The 15,764-nt window shown below is 42.2% G+C and overlaps 1 protein-coding gene across 1 annotated transcript in view; it reads left to right on the forward strand.

The window, feature by feature from the left end:
• Window positions 1–14,255, forward strand: part of LOC126556733 (uncharacterized) — a 119,557-nt gene extending 105,302 nt beyond the window's left edge. Inside the window, exons 16-17 of the mRNA XM_050212201.1 lie at window positions 13,176–13,334; window positions 13,417–14,255. Coding sequence (XP_050068158.1) covers window positions 13,176–13,334; window positions 13,417–14,216 — 959 coding nt within the window. The 3' untranslated portion in view covers window positions 14,217–14,255. The remainder of the gene's footprint in view (window positions 1–13,175; window positions 13,335–13,416) is intronic.
• Window positions 14,256–15,764: the final 1,509 nt, after the last annotated feature.

Raw genomic sequence — 15,764 nt, forward strand, 5'->3', positions numbered from 1 at the left:
CCGTCTTTCACTCCGGATTTCTCGGGAGTAAACTCCGGACTCCGGAGTAAACTTCTGATATAACTCTGGATTACTCCGGAGTATTCAAAAGTTACTACTTATTCAAAAGTTTATTGTTTAAGTTATTTCACTTTAGTTTAAGTTATTTTACTTATTCAAATTCACTACTTATTCAAAGCCTCAAACAAAACACCATGCGGGAAGCACAATTGCAATGTAAAACAACATTATGTAATAAAAGCGCTAAACAAGAATTTTTCCATTCACAATCCGTAAAATGGAAAGCGTTTTCTGGCTTTTCTGGTTCTTGTAAAAAAAACATCATAACATTTTCAAAGGAACAAAGTTCCTTTAAAAAAGTTTATATTGCTTAGCTTTAGAGTATATCCTTCTCTTTTAAAATAATTTAAAACATTGCGTGCTACCATTTGCCATAAACCCTAAACTAACCACTACGCCTTTTCAAAACCCTGTGAAATGTAAGGGAAACAACAAAAACAACGCTTTACACCACAAACTACACACTACCCACAATGGATTCGCTGCGATAGGAAATGGAAAACACTTTAAAAACGCTTAAACTACTACTCCAATCGTCAATAGTTCCGGCCAAAACGTATTTATTTTAATAAACCGGAAAAAACACTCCCTCTCGCCACAATCCCTTTCCAAACCAAAACCGTCGCTTGCCGTCTCCTGAAGGCAGCATTGATCTTTGCCTCTTCCGGTTTCGCTTTTCTTCGACCATTTCAGCCTCCCTCCAACTCCCACCGCAAACGGACCCCTTGCTCATCGCGAGTTTTTTTCCTTGCGCTTCTAAAGAGTAAACTGTAGAAATTTTCTTTCTGTTTCCCTTAACAATTTTCCACAACCCAAACCCGGTTGCGTACCGTGTTTGTGCAAGAAAACTCTCGATTTGAGAACTTGAATAATAAAAAAAAACGAGCCAAGAGGGTACAAAACGACGATGGGAAAGGAACCAACCTCCGTCGTCCGGTTTACTCGCAAGCTCTCCGCAAATCGTTTATCGTTTATTTAGCGAAACCGAACGATTGGAAAAATGGTCCAATTCCCGTTCACCGATCGATTGAACCAACTTTTCGGTTATTTACCCTCTCGAAGTGAAACCGGTGTTTGCCCTTACAATGATGAACCGACCGACCCCTGCGTTGACGGCGGGCAGATAAGGCAAGTCTGCAGTCCTGGGAAAAGGACAATCGAATGTCCACACACACACACACGCGTAGACACATACTCTCGCGCAAATCTATCCCTACGGTCGATAAAAAATGGAGGACCAGCAAATCGTATGAAAAGGAATGTAGAACTGCACATACCAATAAATACAGTCACACACACACACACACACAGATTTGTGGGAGAGAAATAGAGAGAGAGAGAGAGAGAGAGAGAGAGAAACAAGAAACCCTTGCCTGGAACAAATGCCACATCCCTTGAGTACCTCCGGGTTGGTCCATGGAAATCTCTGACGCTGTTCCATTCGAACGAGGAAATATGACCCGTACCGGAGGTCTTGGCGAGCGCCATCTTTTCTCGCCCACTGCACAAGTTCTACTGGGGCGAAAAACTGTGCGAAGAAAACTCTTAACACGTGTACTGCAAAACGACACTTTGCATATATGCAAATGTGCCTCGGTCAGCACAATCGAATACGCAGCCGATAGATTCACCAGGACTGTCGGGTTGGAAAAATGGTCCCGCTGGAGCCTGTATCTCCCCGGAGGCAACCCTCCTCAATAGGGGCTGTGAAAAAGGGGTTGTGTGTGTGTGTGTGTCGTAAAAACGAGAGGATCAATAAAACTCGGCTTCCGACCGTACGTATGGGTCAATGGTAAACATTTGGAAACGTTTCGGTACGAGATGGGGTGGGAAAACAGACGGGACCCATCTCAGATGTTGCTCAGGCACTGGAGAGCACGGGAACCAGTGTTCAGGTCTTTGCATCTTGAGTACAGTTTTTCGCATTTATTTTCACTGCCTTCCTTGCCCTTTATGTGTGCATGTGTGTTTGTGTGTGTGTCGCTAACAATGCGACGACGGAGACGACGTTTTGTGTGCCGGTTTTTTTGGTGGAAGTGGAGCACATCAGTAACAACAACAGCAACACAGCAGTTCGGACAGAGAAGGTGGGAGTTTTTTTTTTCTTTGATACTGGTGCCCTTATTCTCCTCGCTTGGAGCACGGTGTCAAGTGTGTGTGTGTGGATCTGGTGGGAGGGTTTTAGTTTGGTGCCCTTGCGTTCGTCGCTGGTCGAAGGTTTCTTGCTGACATACGAAACATCGTGCGAATCGACCTGCTGTACAGTTCACATGTGCGTTTTTGCTACCTCCCGTTGTCAGCATCCCAACTCATCGCCAATACACCGCCCAACCTACTCAACAAGCGGTGATATCCTTGAACGCATGTGTCCACGGGAGCATAAAAGCAGCATATCCAACATCATTATCCATTCTGCTGAATGTGTACATTTTTTTTGGTGTGTGTGCTTCTTATATCCCCCAATGTGCTCCACCATTTCATGTGTGCATAAAATGGGAGTGTGTGTGTGTTTTGTTTTCTTTTCTTCACTCCCTGCACTCCCAACTGGCCTCACCAAACTCGCCTGACCAACTTTCCTCGAGTGCACCGGTGTTTACCGGTAACGGTGAGCGATTTTCCACCCGCATGCCCACCCCCATTCAACGGTTGATTATTCCGCAGCTCATTGAAATTTTGTACCCCTTTTCAACTGAATCTAAGTATGCCGTTTTGCCATTGACCGCACACACACACACACTCACTGTGCCTGATTATCCTTTCAAGAGCCCGGTTTTGTGACGGTGCTTCTTTGCATTCACTTTTCTCTCGCTCTCTATTCCTCTATATCCTGCAATGGGATGCAATAAATGCTAACTATCCTGGGCAATATTTACCTAGCGTTACAGTGTGTTTGCTGCATTTTCTTCTCCGTGAATACGAGGATTAGCTCTTTGTTTGGTTTGAATAACAAAAGCAAGAGCGAAATCCGCGGCAGTAAAGATAGCAAACGAATGCTTTTTTCGCCCAATGCGAACGTAGGTTTATAGGTGTGGGTTGCGATGATGCATTGCAATGCAGGGCAGTTTTGAAGTTTTAGAATCAGCTCTGGATAGGACGATGTCTCGGATAGCTTAAATCGAATTTGTATTGATATATTCATCTTAGTTTTGTTTTACATGGTTTTGAAAACATAACAAGCAAATGTTTCCAATTCATACATTAGTTGAGGTATGTACTTAAAGTGTATAAATGTAAAAGCAAATGATACTTTTTCTTGGCTTAATGGCTTTTTTTCCTCGCTGGCTATCGAATAGAGTTATTGACGCCATGTCGTAGGTCAATCCTCATTACGAGTCAATCCTCACTACGAGAGAACGTTCAGGATGGGGTGCAAAGACCGACGCCGCTGTCGCCTCTACCACAAGACAACCCATAAAAAGAAAGGGTGTAAAAGAAAACTACTTGAATCTGGTCTTCTAGCAGGTTCATAAATAATTTAGATATACAGTAGTATGGTATTTACAGTAGCATAGTTATGTTTTTATTACGGGTTGATTGAAACTTTGCTGTTATAGACCCAATCGATTGATTGGGATTGAATGTGTGACTTAAGAAGGACTTGTTACAGATTACAGGACAGATTAGCGTGTCGCTAATCTGTTCATTAATGATGAGTCGGGGCTCGTTTAGGTGTTTATTCCACGAAAGTTCGCACAAAAAGGCAGCCAGCTATTTCACACACGTTTAGCGTCCGTTTATGACGTGTAGTCTTCTTCTGCTTCCGATGCCCATTTATATGCCCATTTATTGGTATATAACTCTATATTTCCTGCTAGAATAGAAATTAGAAAATTCATCCATATGCCACAATCTATAATGAGTATTCAATGGCTCAAGTAAACCTTTTATTGGTCCTACAATACTCGAAGACCGCGGCATCAAAGCGACTGCGAAGTAGACAAAACAATAAGACCAATTTATTTTGTAAATACTGAATCATTATATTTAAAATACAAAACAAACACTGATGTTGCTTTGGACATCAATTGTTGCTCAGAAATCGGGTTGAATTTGTTATAGTTCTTTGTTATATTCTATTATATTATTTGTCCTTTTTACACATTTTGTTATGCTTATACTTACACATGAGCCTATTACAATTGAAAACAGATCAAAATGGATAAATATTGAATCTTGTGGTTTATGTTTATTGTGTTATCCTTCACAGTTTCATAAATCAAATGGATGATTTACTATGAAATCGTATTAATTTATTGGTTCGAGGATCGAAAGAGGTATTGCGACGTAATGATGGCGAATATTTTTTTTTAGATATCGTATCGTTCAGGTATCGTTCTGATTTTGTTCCTAAGATAACCTCCTTTGCTGCGGATACGCACGAGTCCGAAAGCCACTACAACTTTGCGAAGCTACAGTAGCATCTAACTCACGCATTCCGCCAACAGTAAAGCCGCCAGTCACAACTTCACGTCTCCCAAACCTAATTAAATTGGTTCAGTGATCTAATGTTGTCGCTTACGACCCTGACGCCTGCAAAACGCTAGGAGCCAACAGCCACAATAACCTTGTAAGGTTACTGCAGATTCGAACCCAGACTTTCTGCCAACGACGAGGTCGCGACTGACACATGTTGACGCCACCGTTGCGAGATGATGACAAATATATTATTTGTGTATTTTATAGTACCAGTTAATTGTGCTTGTCTTAAAAAGAAGTAGTATTTAAAATCGTTTGATGTCATTTCTCTAGGGCTCCAGGGATTTCAGAGGCTATAATAATTCAAAGAAATAGTTCAATTTTTTTTTTACCAGAGAGCAATTTATTAAAATATCCTCCTCGAAGGACAATCTTGCCCATCTAACATCCATACAGAAATAAAACCAACCGTGCATCTTTCAAAGAAAAATGCTTTTCATGAACATTTACATTTATATTGTTACATATTCTTGAAAACGAAACGAACGCTGTTCAATAACAGCGCCAGTGTGTGTTTCTCGTAAAACATTAATCAAAGCTTAATTATCTATTTCTACGATACGTAGTTTTGAGGTAAATTATCCAACATTTTTGAAGCGCAAGATAAATTGCTGAAAAATGAAATCTAGATAATATTTTACCTCAAAAACACTGAAAACATATATTTTATTTATTTATTTATAATTCATTATGGCGGTCCAGTGCCGTATTGTTCACACCGCTTGTGTTGAACAAATGCTGCAAAATAATCATATGAGGCTGATACTGATAAGGCATTTCCTCCTTATTCCTTGCCTTATCCCGAGCATACTCGGTTGTGGGTAGTTGTGGTGATGGTGATGGTGATGATGATGATGATCTATTGATGGATGATGAGCGTTTTGATGGTCCGGGACTATTGTTGTGACTATTGTGATGATGGTGGTAGATTAACAGGTTGACTGATAAGTCCCCGGTCTGACACATAGAATGCGCCGCTAGTATTAAATGCATATTATTTTTATATAGCACCAACCTTCAAATGATTTGTGTCAAAATTTGACGTCTGTATGTCAATTAGTTTGTGAGACAGAGCGTCTTTTGTCAAGCAACTTTTGGTTGCTTGACGAACGAAAAAAGAACGAAGAAGAAAAAAGTGTTGTTCCACCAAGACAACGCACCGTGCCACAAGTCATTGAGAACGATGGCAAAAATTCATAAGTTGGGCTTCGAATTGCTTCCCCATCCACCGTATTCTCCAGATCTGGCCCCCAGCGACTTTTTCTTGTTCTCAGACCTCAAAAGGATGCTCGCACTCCTCAACTTGGCTGCAATGAAGAGGTGGTCGCCGAAACTGACGCCTATTTTGAGGCCGAAAAACGAAGGAGTACTACCAAAATGGTATCAAAAAATTGGAAGGTCGTTATAATCGTTGTATCGCTCTTGAAGGGAACTATGTTGAAGAATAAAAACGAATTTTGACAAAAAAATGTGTTTTTCTTTGTTAGACCGGGGACTTATCAGCCAACCTGTTATATGCGAAGTCCGGCTAGGGTGGTGTTGTGGCCGTTTTATTGTTGATCTTTATGATATGGTCTGGACTGTAAGGAACAAATAAACATCGTTAAGACAGCACGAACATTTATTTGTCTGCGTACCGTGTTCTCCAGTGCACTCCAGCAATGACACTCCAAGCTCAATCTAGTCAACGTCCAATCAAAGGATGATCGACAAGCTCTATCCCGCAGCAGCGGAAGCGACTTCACTACTCACGAGACTGAACCCGCCAACCGCCCCGAACCCGACGCCAACGTTGTCAAACTCAATGTGCCAAAACTGGACTGGAGTGGAGAACACTGCACTTTCTACAACGCCTGCCTCCCTTTTACGGCAGTGTTGGAATCGCCCTCGAGTGCTGTTGCCCAGTCATTGGATCACCCCTGGCACTACAAAAAAATACACTTAAAACATAGACAACACAACATTTAACAAAAAAGGAAATGGGGAATACGAATTAGGATTGAAAGGATACTAGGGATGTGGAATCATAGGACAAGACCGTTGTCTCTGGCGAATCGGAAGATGATCCTCATGTAGGGGAGGTCACTGGTGGCCAACACTTCTCTAATTTCTGTACCCGGTCGTCTGCCAACATTCTCGACTGCGCTCAACAAGAAGGGTCTTGCGGTTTCAAATTCCACGCAGGACCACAGAAGGTGATCCACATCGTGGAATCCGTCATCGCAGCCACACACTTTTGTCTGAGCCAGAGTTATACGCTGGCAGATAAATTGATGAAAAATGAAATCTATATAATATTTTACATTAAAAACGCTGAAAACAAATAGATGAAATAAATTTGTTTGAGTCAAGTTTCGTAGAAAATACTTTGCATTTTTCATTCCCCAGTATTTAGAATGTATGTTTGTAAATCTTTAATGTACCAAAGCACATTTTATTTTGCAAAAACTGTTAAACTGTTAATACGTTCCTCGATCTACATACAATGCATACAACAATGTAATCCACATTATGAAAAAAAAAACTTTTTCACTAATACAGTCCCAAAAGCACAAGCTACAATGTAAGTTTATTGACTATCAATGCTTTATGAGTCTTGAAACTAAGCAAAAACAAAATCGCTTTAAATCAGTAAATCTCAGTGATTCAGTACTACTCATCGTAAAAGAAAATGATCGAAGATAAAGACACGTTATCTTTCTCCATTTTCATCCCGATCATCATTCGCCCGCTCTAGCATTTTAACCACATGCACGAGGAATGCATGCATGCCTGCATCCCGTTTACATTGACCAAACCTTTACTCGTACAAGCGTCACTCAATTCTCCTACTGCCTACTACCCACCATAAAAAATCTCCTCAATTTCTTTGAAACCCGGACAAAACTCCACCAACAGCTAGAAAGCAAACGAAGCGCATAAACCCACCGTTGACAAATACAATGCGGGTTTGATCCGTTCCGTGGTCCAGCCACTGGCAAGCACTCGATTGGAGTGTGGAAGGGTTCTGAGTAAAAATTTGCAAACACAAAAAAAAAATCAAGCGCAAAACTAGGGATCGATGTGCTGAATCGAAGCTACTGGGGCCACTGTTTTTCGCGAATAGATTTTCAACCGTATTATAGAGCCTCTAGCATTGGTAAGTATGCCAAGCACTTCCAGGCTGGGTAAGGGACATATTGCGGAAGCGTCGCCCGAAGTGCAATCCTCTGCAGTGGCACTTTGAGCGAGCTTTAAGCTGGACAGCAGCAGCTTGGTTTGCGGTAAGGACTTGTGCGCGGGATTGTCATGTCCATGTTCCTTTCCATACGCAAATCGGCAAGAATAGTGCACACTATGGGAGAGTTTTTCACAGAAAAATGTCAAATTTTCTAATTTTTTAGGACGTTTATAAAATTTAAAAATTTAAAAAATCAAAATATTTGCTTAAAACCAGTTTGTCGAACATGCTACAGTATAACTGCAATAATATTTTTCGTTTAACAAAGTGAATTCCTTCACCTCAATCTCTTCTAGTGCTATTCTTCAGTATCATCTATCGAGACGAGTAATGTCCATTCCTTTAGCAAGCAGCAACAAAAAAAATGCACTAAAGCAGGTGCACGAGCTGAGAACTTGAAACGGTCTTGAAGCTGGTGGACGCGCTAGTGGGCAATAAAATTCAACCCATTTCCTTCTCCGCTGTTTCTCGCTTCCATACGACACCCGTCCTATGTGCTGCCCTCGGAACGTACCGGAAGCCTGCCACAGACAAATGACCCACCGTAGTAAAAGCTTTCCACTTTCGTTTAAAGCTTTTACCTTTCACCAGATCTCCCAGAAACCCGAGTGCAGTGGGCTTGTGTGGATAGGTTGAAGGGATGGGAGTAAAACTGGTATTATATCCTTGTGCCCTTTTCTTTCGCTGTCTTTTTTTTTTGCTCTCTCCCTCTTTCCAACATTTCGTTGTCACCTCCAGCCACTCCGATGCACGCTATGTCTCCGATTTTCGGGATCGTGAGTTTTTGTTTCATTTTCCTGAGTGCCAGCCACCGTACCGAATGGATTATATGTTCCTTTTTTCTCTGGTTTTGCTGGTTCGTACCGTGAGGGAAAGGATGAAGCTTATGTGAGCTTTACCAAAACCATTCACTGAAACCTCAGCGCACATTTCAGCTGGTTCGTCGTCAGTTTGTAGAAAAAAACAAAAAATCTTGCCCGCTTTCGCCACACAAAAAGTGCCTCTTTCAAACGTGCACATTCTAGCGCGTTATGCGAGTTTGTGCACTTTTCCGTAGGTGGGAAAATCCGTATCAAGATCTGGGTCTCCACTTCCGTCCCGTGAGCTTCATCGTTTCTTCAAAGACAAAGGAAAGATCTGTGTCTCGTTTCCGTCCGTTTGGGACAAGACAACAACAAATTCACACTTCACCCGAAAAAAGCACAGACTCACGCAGTTCTCACAATATGGGAGAAAAACTCATTCACCAAAGTGCAGAATGCAGTTGCATCCAAAAAAACGACCGATGGAGAGAGAGAGAGGGAGAGCGAAGAAGAAAGAGAGAGGGAGAGACAAAAGAGTACAGCACAAAAGGGAAAAACGCTTCCTAAAAGGTGGAAATGCTAAGTTATTAGTTTGCTAGTGTATCTTTTTGCACTTGCTCCTAAAACATCTTGGGGACATAGGACTGGTCCCCAGGCTCCCCTACTCCCTCCCCTTCCCAGCCAAATCGAACAACGGAAATCTGGAAAATTCAACACCCATAAGCATATTCCACAAACGGGTACGTGCGACGATAGCAAAACAAGAAGAAAAAAAAAACGGCCACAGAATTTATCATCTACTTGAGCAACTGCAGCAAAAATCGCTTCTCGCTCGTCGTACGGTGAGTTTGCAAATGAAACTTATTTGAAGTGGGTCTGTACTTCATGCCTGATGCAAACGTTTCACCGAACCGAAGCAGGGAAGAATTTAACGTCTGCTTAACGACAAACGATTGCTTCGTTTCTTCTCGCTCGCTTTCTTGCGAGGGTAAATACGGTGATAATGGAACAGTGGGAAAGAAAAATAGACACCTCATCTTAACCTCGGTATGCAATCTCTGTCGTCAGACGCAAATCGTGATCGCCATCGTCACGAACGGTACCGTCCGTACCGGTGGTGTGCGAAATGCATAATGGAAAGCGTTTCCGCATCCTTGGCTCGCTTTCCCTGGTTGGGCTCTGCCGGCGAACGGTGGTGGATTTTTGCTAATGCATGTGCACAATAATAATAAATGAAGTGATACCCGGTATCCGAACCGAAGCATCCGTAAACTCGTCCCCCTTCGTTGCAGTTTTGTTGCCGAGAGTTGTTGCGAATGTTTTATTCATGCCCGCGTCTTGCGGACTGCAGGACGACCCTGCTAGATCGTGGGCGAGCTTTCCATTACGTAGGAAAAGTGTCGGTGTTTGTGTTTTCCGGCCCAAAATCTGTTTTCCTTCCTCGGAGCGAGCCGAAATCGGACGTTTTGTTCGTTTGGGTGTGAAAGAATTGAATTTTATTTTTTTTTTTGCTGAAGATGATGTGTTGATTGGATTTTGGCGCATGCAGCAACTACGCTACCCATCGGTTCATATTTCTTTAAAATTGGCTAATTTTTACCCCGGCTAAGATAGCGCGGAATGAGCATGATGCTCGATAAGCTAATTAAAATGTTTCGCTAGTTTTCTCTTTGGCAGGTGGAGAGAGAACTATCCTAGGAAAGACACTGATAAATTTAATTAAGTATTTAAACAAAGAAACCTGTTAAAGAAACTCATATCATAAAACTTTGCCATGTTGTATGTAAACACATTAAACAATTAGCTACCCGAGAATTCATACCTGTTGAGTACAACGAAAATAACATGGAAATACGACGAGGCTTAATATAAGGATTGAAATGATGTTAAACTTCCTACCATAATTTAAAATAACAATTTATGAACAATTATGACGAAACACAGAGTGGTAAAACAATGCACTTGTCATGGATCAGGACCGGGATTAACATCCCATCCGGACCGTCCCCCCGTAGTGTGGATAGACTATCCAATGGTATCGGCAAGCCTAATAATCCATTCGATGGCCAGCGTAACCTTAGAGATTGTTAAGTCAAGAAGAAGAAGAAGAAGAAGAATTTTGACACACATTAGCAATTTTAATGCCACAGTAAAATGGATGCTAGCTTGTCTTACAGGTTAATCTTTTTTTTTTTTTATTATTATGTTAAATTGTCCGCCAATAATGGCTTTACAAAAAGTGTTCTTAACTAACAAACGCGAAGAGGAGGTATAGGGTGGTAGGAAGGATTGTGAACGAAGGAGGGAAGATAGGGAAATAGGGAAAGTGATCTATCGCGAAGGCGCGACTAGAAAATGCGTAAAGAGGGGTAAGCGGACAGCAGAGAGGGAACATCAAGTTCATTTAACAGGAGCCCAGCAATGAAGTTAGCACGGATATGGAAATATCTTTCTTATAAGGGCTCAAACCCAAGAAGGCTACAGCGTACAGGATAGGGAGGGAGAGCCCGATGATAACCGGTGAGGAAGCGCTGAACAGCTACACGAGTAAATTTACGTTGAACGCTATCCTGCCTGGCTATCGAGGTTGAGCCTGGAGTAAATCACACCACAGCTGCGTAATCCAGGGAGTGATCGAACCCAAAAAAACAGTATGGGGACTTCAGATTAAAGGGGAGTGTCTCGTCAAGCCACACATCTAGATCCTTTACAGAAGATAACCAACGCTTAACTGTATCACAGAGGGTGTAACTGAACCAAATCACAGGGGATCTGGTTGCGTGGAAATCACGCAACACTTGTCGGGACATAGGACCAGACCGTTCTTACGGCACCTCACCGAGAAGGAATTTAGGAAGGTTTGTAGGGTACAACAGTCACCAGACGAAGGCACAAGAAGTATAATCTTGAGATCATCCGCATAGATCGTGAGAGCATCCGAGTATAATCTGTAGAATTTTCGACACTTTTTGTCTCCTATCATTAAAACACTGTTTAACACACATAAAACCATACATGTAATGTAAACTTACAGGTGGGCCGATAATTGTTTGGCTTATGATGTTAAACACATTTTTTGGCAATTTTTTATTTTTTTTATTTTACAGCTTTTTAAGGATGATACACCCATTATAGTGATCTTTCAATGTTTCGATACCGATTTGTATAGTGGTATTTGTCAGATCGGTGAAAAGAAAATGGTTATTGGGAGTCAGATCTGGGGAAAACGGTGATTGGGGAAGCAATTCGTAGTCCAATTCATGATTTTTTGCCATTATTTTCACTGATTTGTGGCACGGTGCACTGTCTAAATGAAACCTTTGTTTTCTGTGGCCATTTTTCTGCGATTTCATCCTTCAAACGCTTCAAACATTTGATATAGAAGTCTCTGTTAATGGTCTTTCCTTTCTCAAGATAGTCGATGAAGATTATTCCTTGTGAATCCCAAAAAAACTGATGCTATAACTTTGTTACGTTTCAGATATCTTTCGGATGTCAGCTATCTCGATCAACTTTAGACGGCTAATTTAAATAATTTTGTGGATATCTTTTATGTTTCTGTCGGTAACCTCTTTTGGACATCCACTGTGCTGTTTACGAAGCCAATTTTTGACTTCTGTATTATATTTTTTCCCTTTGAAAAGGCAATTTCTTATCATCAAGGAAAATTTCTTCTTTTCTAGATTAATCAAAACACAAAAGTAGCGTCACACAAAATGCTCCCACTCACTAAGTTATTATCTGAATGTTGTCAAATTTTGGCGGTTCTCGTTTCAACGTTGGCACAAACTAAAAACGACATGGATTTAACTCTACTAGAGCAATTTAAGTGTCAGGCCCAACAAATATCAGCTGCTTAATGCTGAAATCAATGCTACATTGATTTCATTGTCACACAGTGCTTTAGATTCGAATACTCTTCACAATAGGCAAAATAAGTATTAATCTTGTGTTGCAGATCTACCACACTCTCTCCCTCTTCTCCTGCTTGGCTTAAAGACCTTCTAGGTTACACAGGCCATCTATTGGTTTACCTGACTTACTGAAACCACGTAGTTGGATAGTGGGGAATCCCCCTCTCTAAGTGGGGAATAATTCGGATCTGCCGTGTTTTATTTTTATATTTCCATGAATTGCAATGATAATCACACTGTACTCTTTAAATGTTTCACCCAATCGTTTAAACATATGAAGCATTAAATTTTATTATTTATATTTAAATTAAATATGTAATAAATTTCGTTTCCATTCTCAAAACGATGCATTCAAATAATGTGTACAATTGGAGACAGTTGTAAATCGAAAACATTTTTCTTCGCAAGCTATTTTCAGTGTGAAAATAATCAGGAGTGAGAAAAATTATCCACAATTAAGAGTTCAATTCAATTAAGAGTGAATATTGAATTTTTAACGAGAAAGGATTCAACATTTTTGCTAAAAAAGATATAAATCAGTTCACTCATGTGGATCGTATGTGTTTATTTACCATGAAACAGTTGATTTTCCTTTGTTCTCCTTACTTTCAACTATTCAAATATTTGCAATGCTCACAAAACTATGTTCTATTAGCTTCATCATAAACAATAACTGGTGTCCCTCTTGCTTATCTTTTCCAGATGGAACAGAAGGCTTCGCCATACTTCCATTTGCGGCATTGTTAACCGGTGCGCTCTTTACCATCGGTATTGCTGTCCTGCTGGTCGTCGTTCTTGCAATCCGCCGAAAGCGAGACGGTCACGGTGGTGGCCTATGTGATGGCAAGGAGAAGCATATCGGTACGTTAGCTCACTCATCAAGAGGCGTACGAAGAAAATTGCCAATTACACATTCCCTTAATTTTTCTTCTTTGCTTTGCAGGTATGGACATTACCGTGACGACACCTCTCGAGATGGGTATGGGACAGCAGAAATACGTTGTCGCCTACACGCTCAAGCAGGGTGTCGAAAAGCAGCCGGACATTCTGAACGCCCAAAAGACGGGTTCGGCCAGCGTGCAGTCGATAAAGGACATGGGCCAAAAGATGGGCTCCCCGCTGGGTGTGCGAGGTCCACCGACCGGCACAATATACGCCACACCGGGTGGCTATGACCAGCAAAAATCAACCCCTTCCAGTCGGCAGAGTACACTGAAGCGTACGGATGCTTCCGCTAACAGCTACTGTCTGCTACAGCAGCAGCAGCAGCAGCAGCAGCAGCAACAACAGCTAACCAGCACTAGTAGTACCAGCAAATACCCAGGAGAGCTGATCGAGTACGAGAAGCCGTACACGAACTATCAGCACACACTGCAGTACAACCACAATCCGCCACCGCTCGTTGACCCGTACGCGTACAAGAGTTCCCCGTTGGGTAGTATCCCCGGGGAGCATCAGCAAACGTCGGCCGGCGAGCCTGGCGTGGCGTCCAATCCGGGCTTTGAGTATCGGAGCAGCAGCCGCAGCAGTAGCGGTAACCTCAAACAAGCGGCCACCACCTTGAACGGTGCCGGAAATCCTGAGTACCGATACTCGGGCTCGGAATTCGTCACCGATCTGCTCGACTTTAGCAGTGCACCATCACCGTCGTCCGGTTCGACTGTTGGGGCAACGCTAACGAAGACACGCAACCGTCAGCACATCATCACCGACACACTCCCGGGGCCGGAGAGTTGCGTGTAGGCTGTATAACGATCTCGCCACTAATCCGGAAGCGCTTCGAGGAGCGGATTAAATCCCTTTTTCGTTCGTTCGGGACCCGTGCGCTGAAGACAACAAACCGTTGGGAACGTTTCGTGTGCAAGATTATACCATTCGTCCGGTGCTGATGAAAAGTGATGACGTTCACGGTATCACAAGGCCTATCAAGCGTGGTAACGCCATGTTACCAAGGTGATGTTGTTATAAAACACAACGCGGAGAGCCATCCTGCAAATAAAACCCGAAAAACGGAGGAATAAGTACTGGAGCGTAAAGCCCCATAGACACACACACACACATACGCTCACTTCCCAACCTGGAACGGTCCTTGAAAACCGAAACCGTATATCTTCCCGCGTATGTTCTGCTTCCTACAGCAAATACCGGCACTGCCGCGAAGGAGTTCGGGTGGGGAGTGCTTCTACAGCAGCGAAGAATAAATAGACAGTCTTCCATTAAGCAAACGAGACAAAGCAAAGCAAGCAGCATTAAGCAGCAACCCATACCCAGTGGGGCGCGAATGGTGCGTGCAAGAGAGTGGATGTAAGGAATGTACGGTGTAGATACCCCGAGTGAATGACGCTGAACCGGGCGGGCCGACGACGAACTATGTTACTGAGCAATACATGTGTTGAAAAAGAAGACAGTTAGGTTAATTACTTCGTTTGTACATAACGTGCATCGTTTAACGAGCAGGAACGTGGACTGATAGTGTAAATATTGGTTACGAGCGAGTTGTTTTTCTTATAGTTTTTTTTTTATCTGACATGAGTTCATCAAGCAACTTGTATCCTTATCACGTATATCTTGGTAGATTCTAGCGGCGTACTAGTGGAATATTCATTTGATTCTAGTAAATATTTTCATCAGCCAGACAAAACGGCAACGTGTGTATAATTTCAAAACCTCGCACCGTTTGAATTTTTATCAAATCGTTATTAAAAGTACTCAGAGCGAGAGAGAGAGAAAGAGAGAGAAGAGACGGTAAAGAAGGCCATCGTTTTCCCAGTTACTTGTAGATAATACAGCACCCTCATACCGCATCATACCAAGACGGGAACCATTAGGCATATCCTAAAACGAATGTATCAATCAACCAGAAATGCTCCCCAGCACAGGCGAAACTATTGACCATATCTCCCGGGCGCTAGAAAGTCCTCTTAAGGCGGCCTATATCCTCAGACTGATGTGGTACCGGTGTTAGTTAATACTTGTCATATCCAACGTAACTTCCCTAATCGTAAACACTCGCTCTTTTTCACTTTTACCACCCAATTTCCGACATCGAGAGCAGAAGAATCTGTTGGAGTTTTACAACTGGAAGCACGCAAAAAATTGATAAATCAATGCGGATTGCATATCAACAGGTGCATTCCATGAATGATCGTTCTCGAAAGATTCAACGCGTGATGAAACAAACAAATCGTTTTTAGTTTTAATTTACTAACACTACACAGTGACTGCGAAGACAGGCACCTAACTCGACAACCTTGCTAACTACCAATAGGTATGAGCTGACGAAGGCTCGCT

The sequence above is a fragment of the Anopheles maculipalpis genome, chromosome 2RL (assembly GCF_943734695.1).
Source record: "Anopheles maculipalpis chromosome 2RL, idAnoMacuDA_375_x, whole genome shotgun sequence".
Lineage (NCBI taxonomy): Eukaryota > Metazoa > Arthropoda > Insecta > Diptera > Culicidae > Anopheles > Anopheles maculipalpis.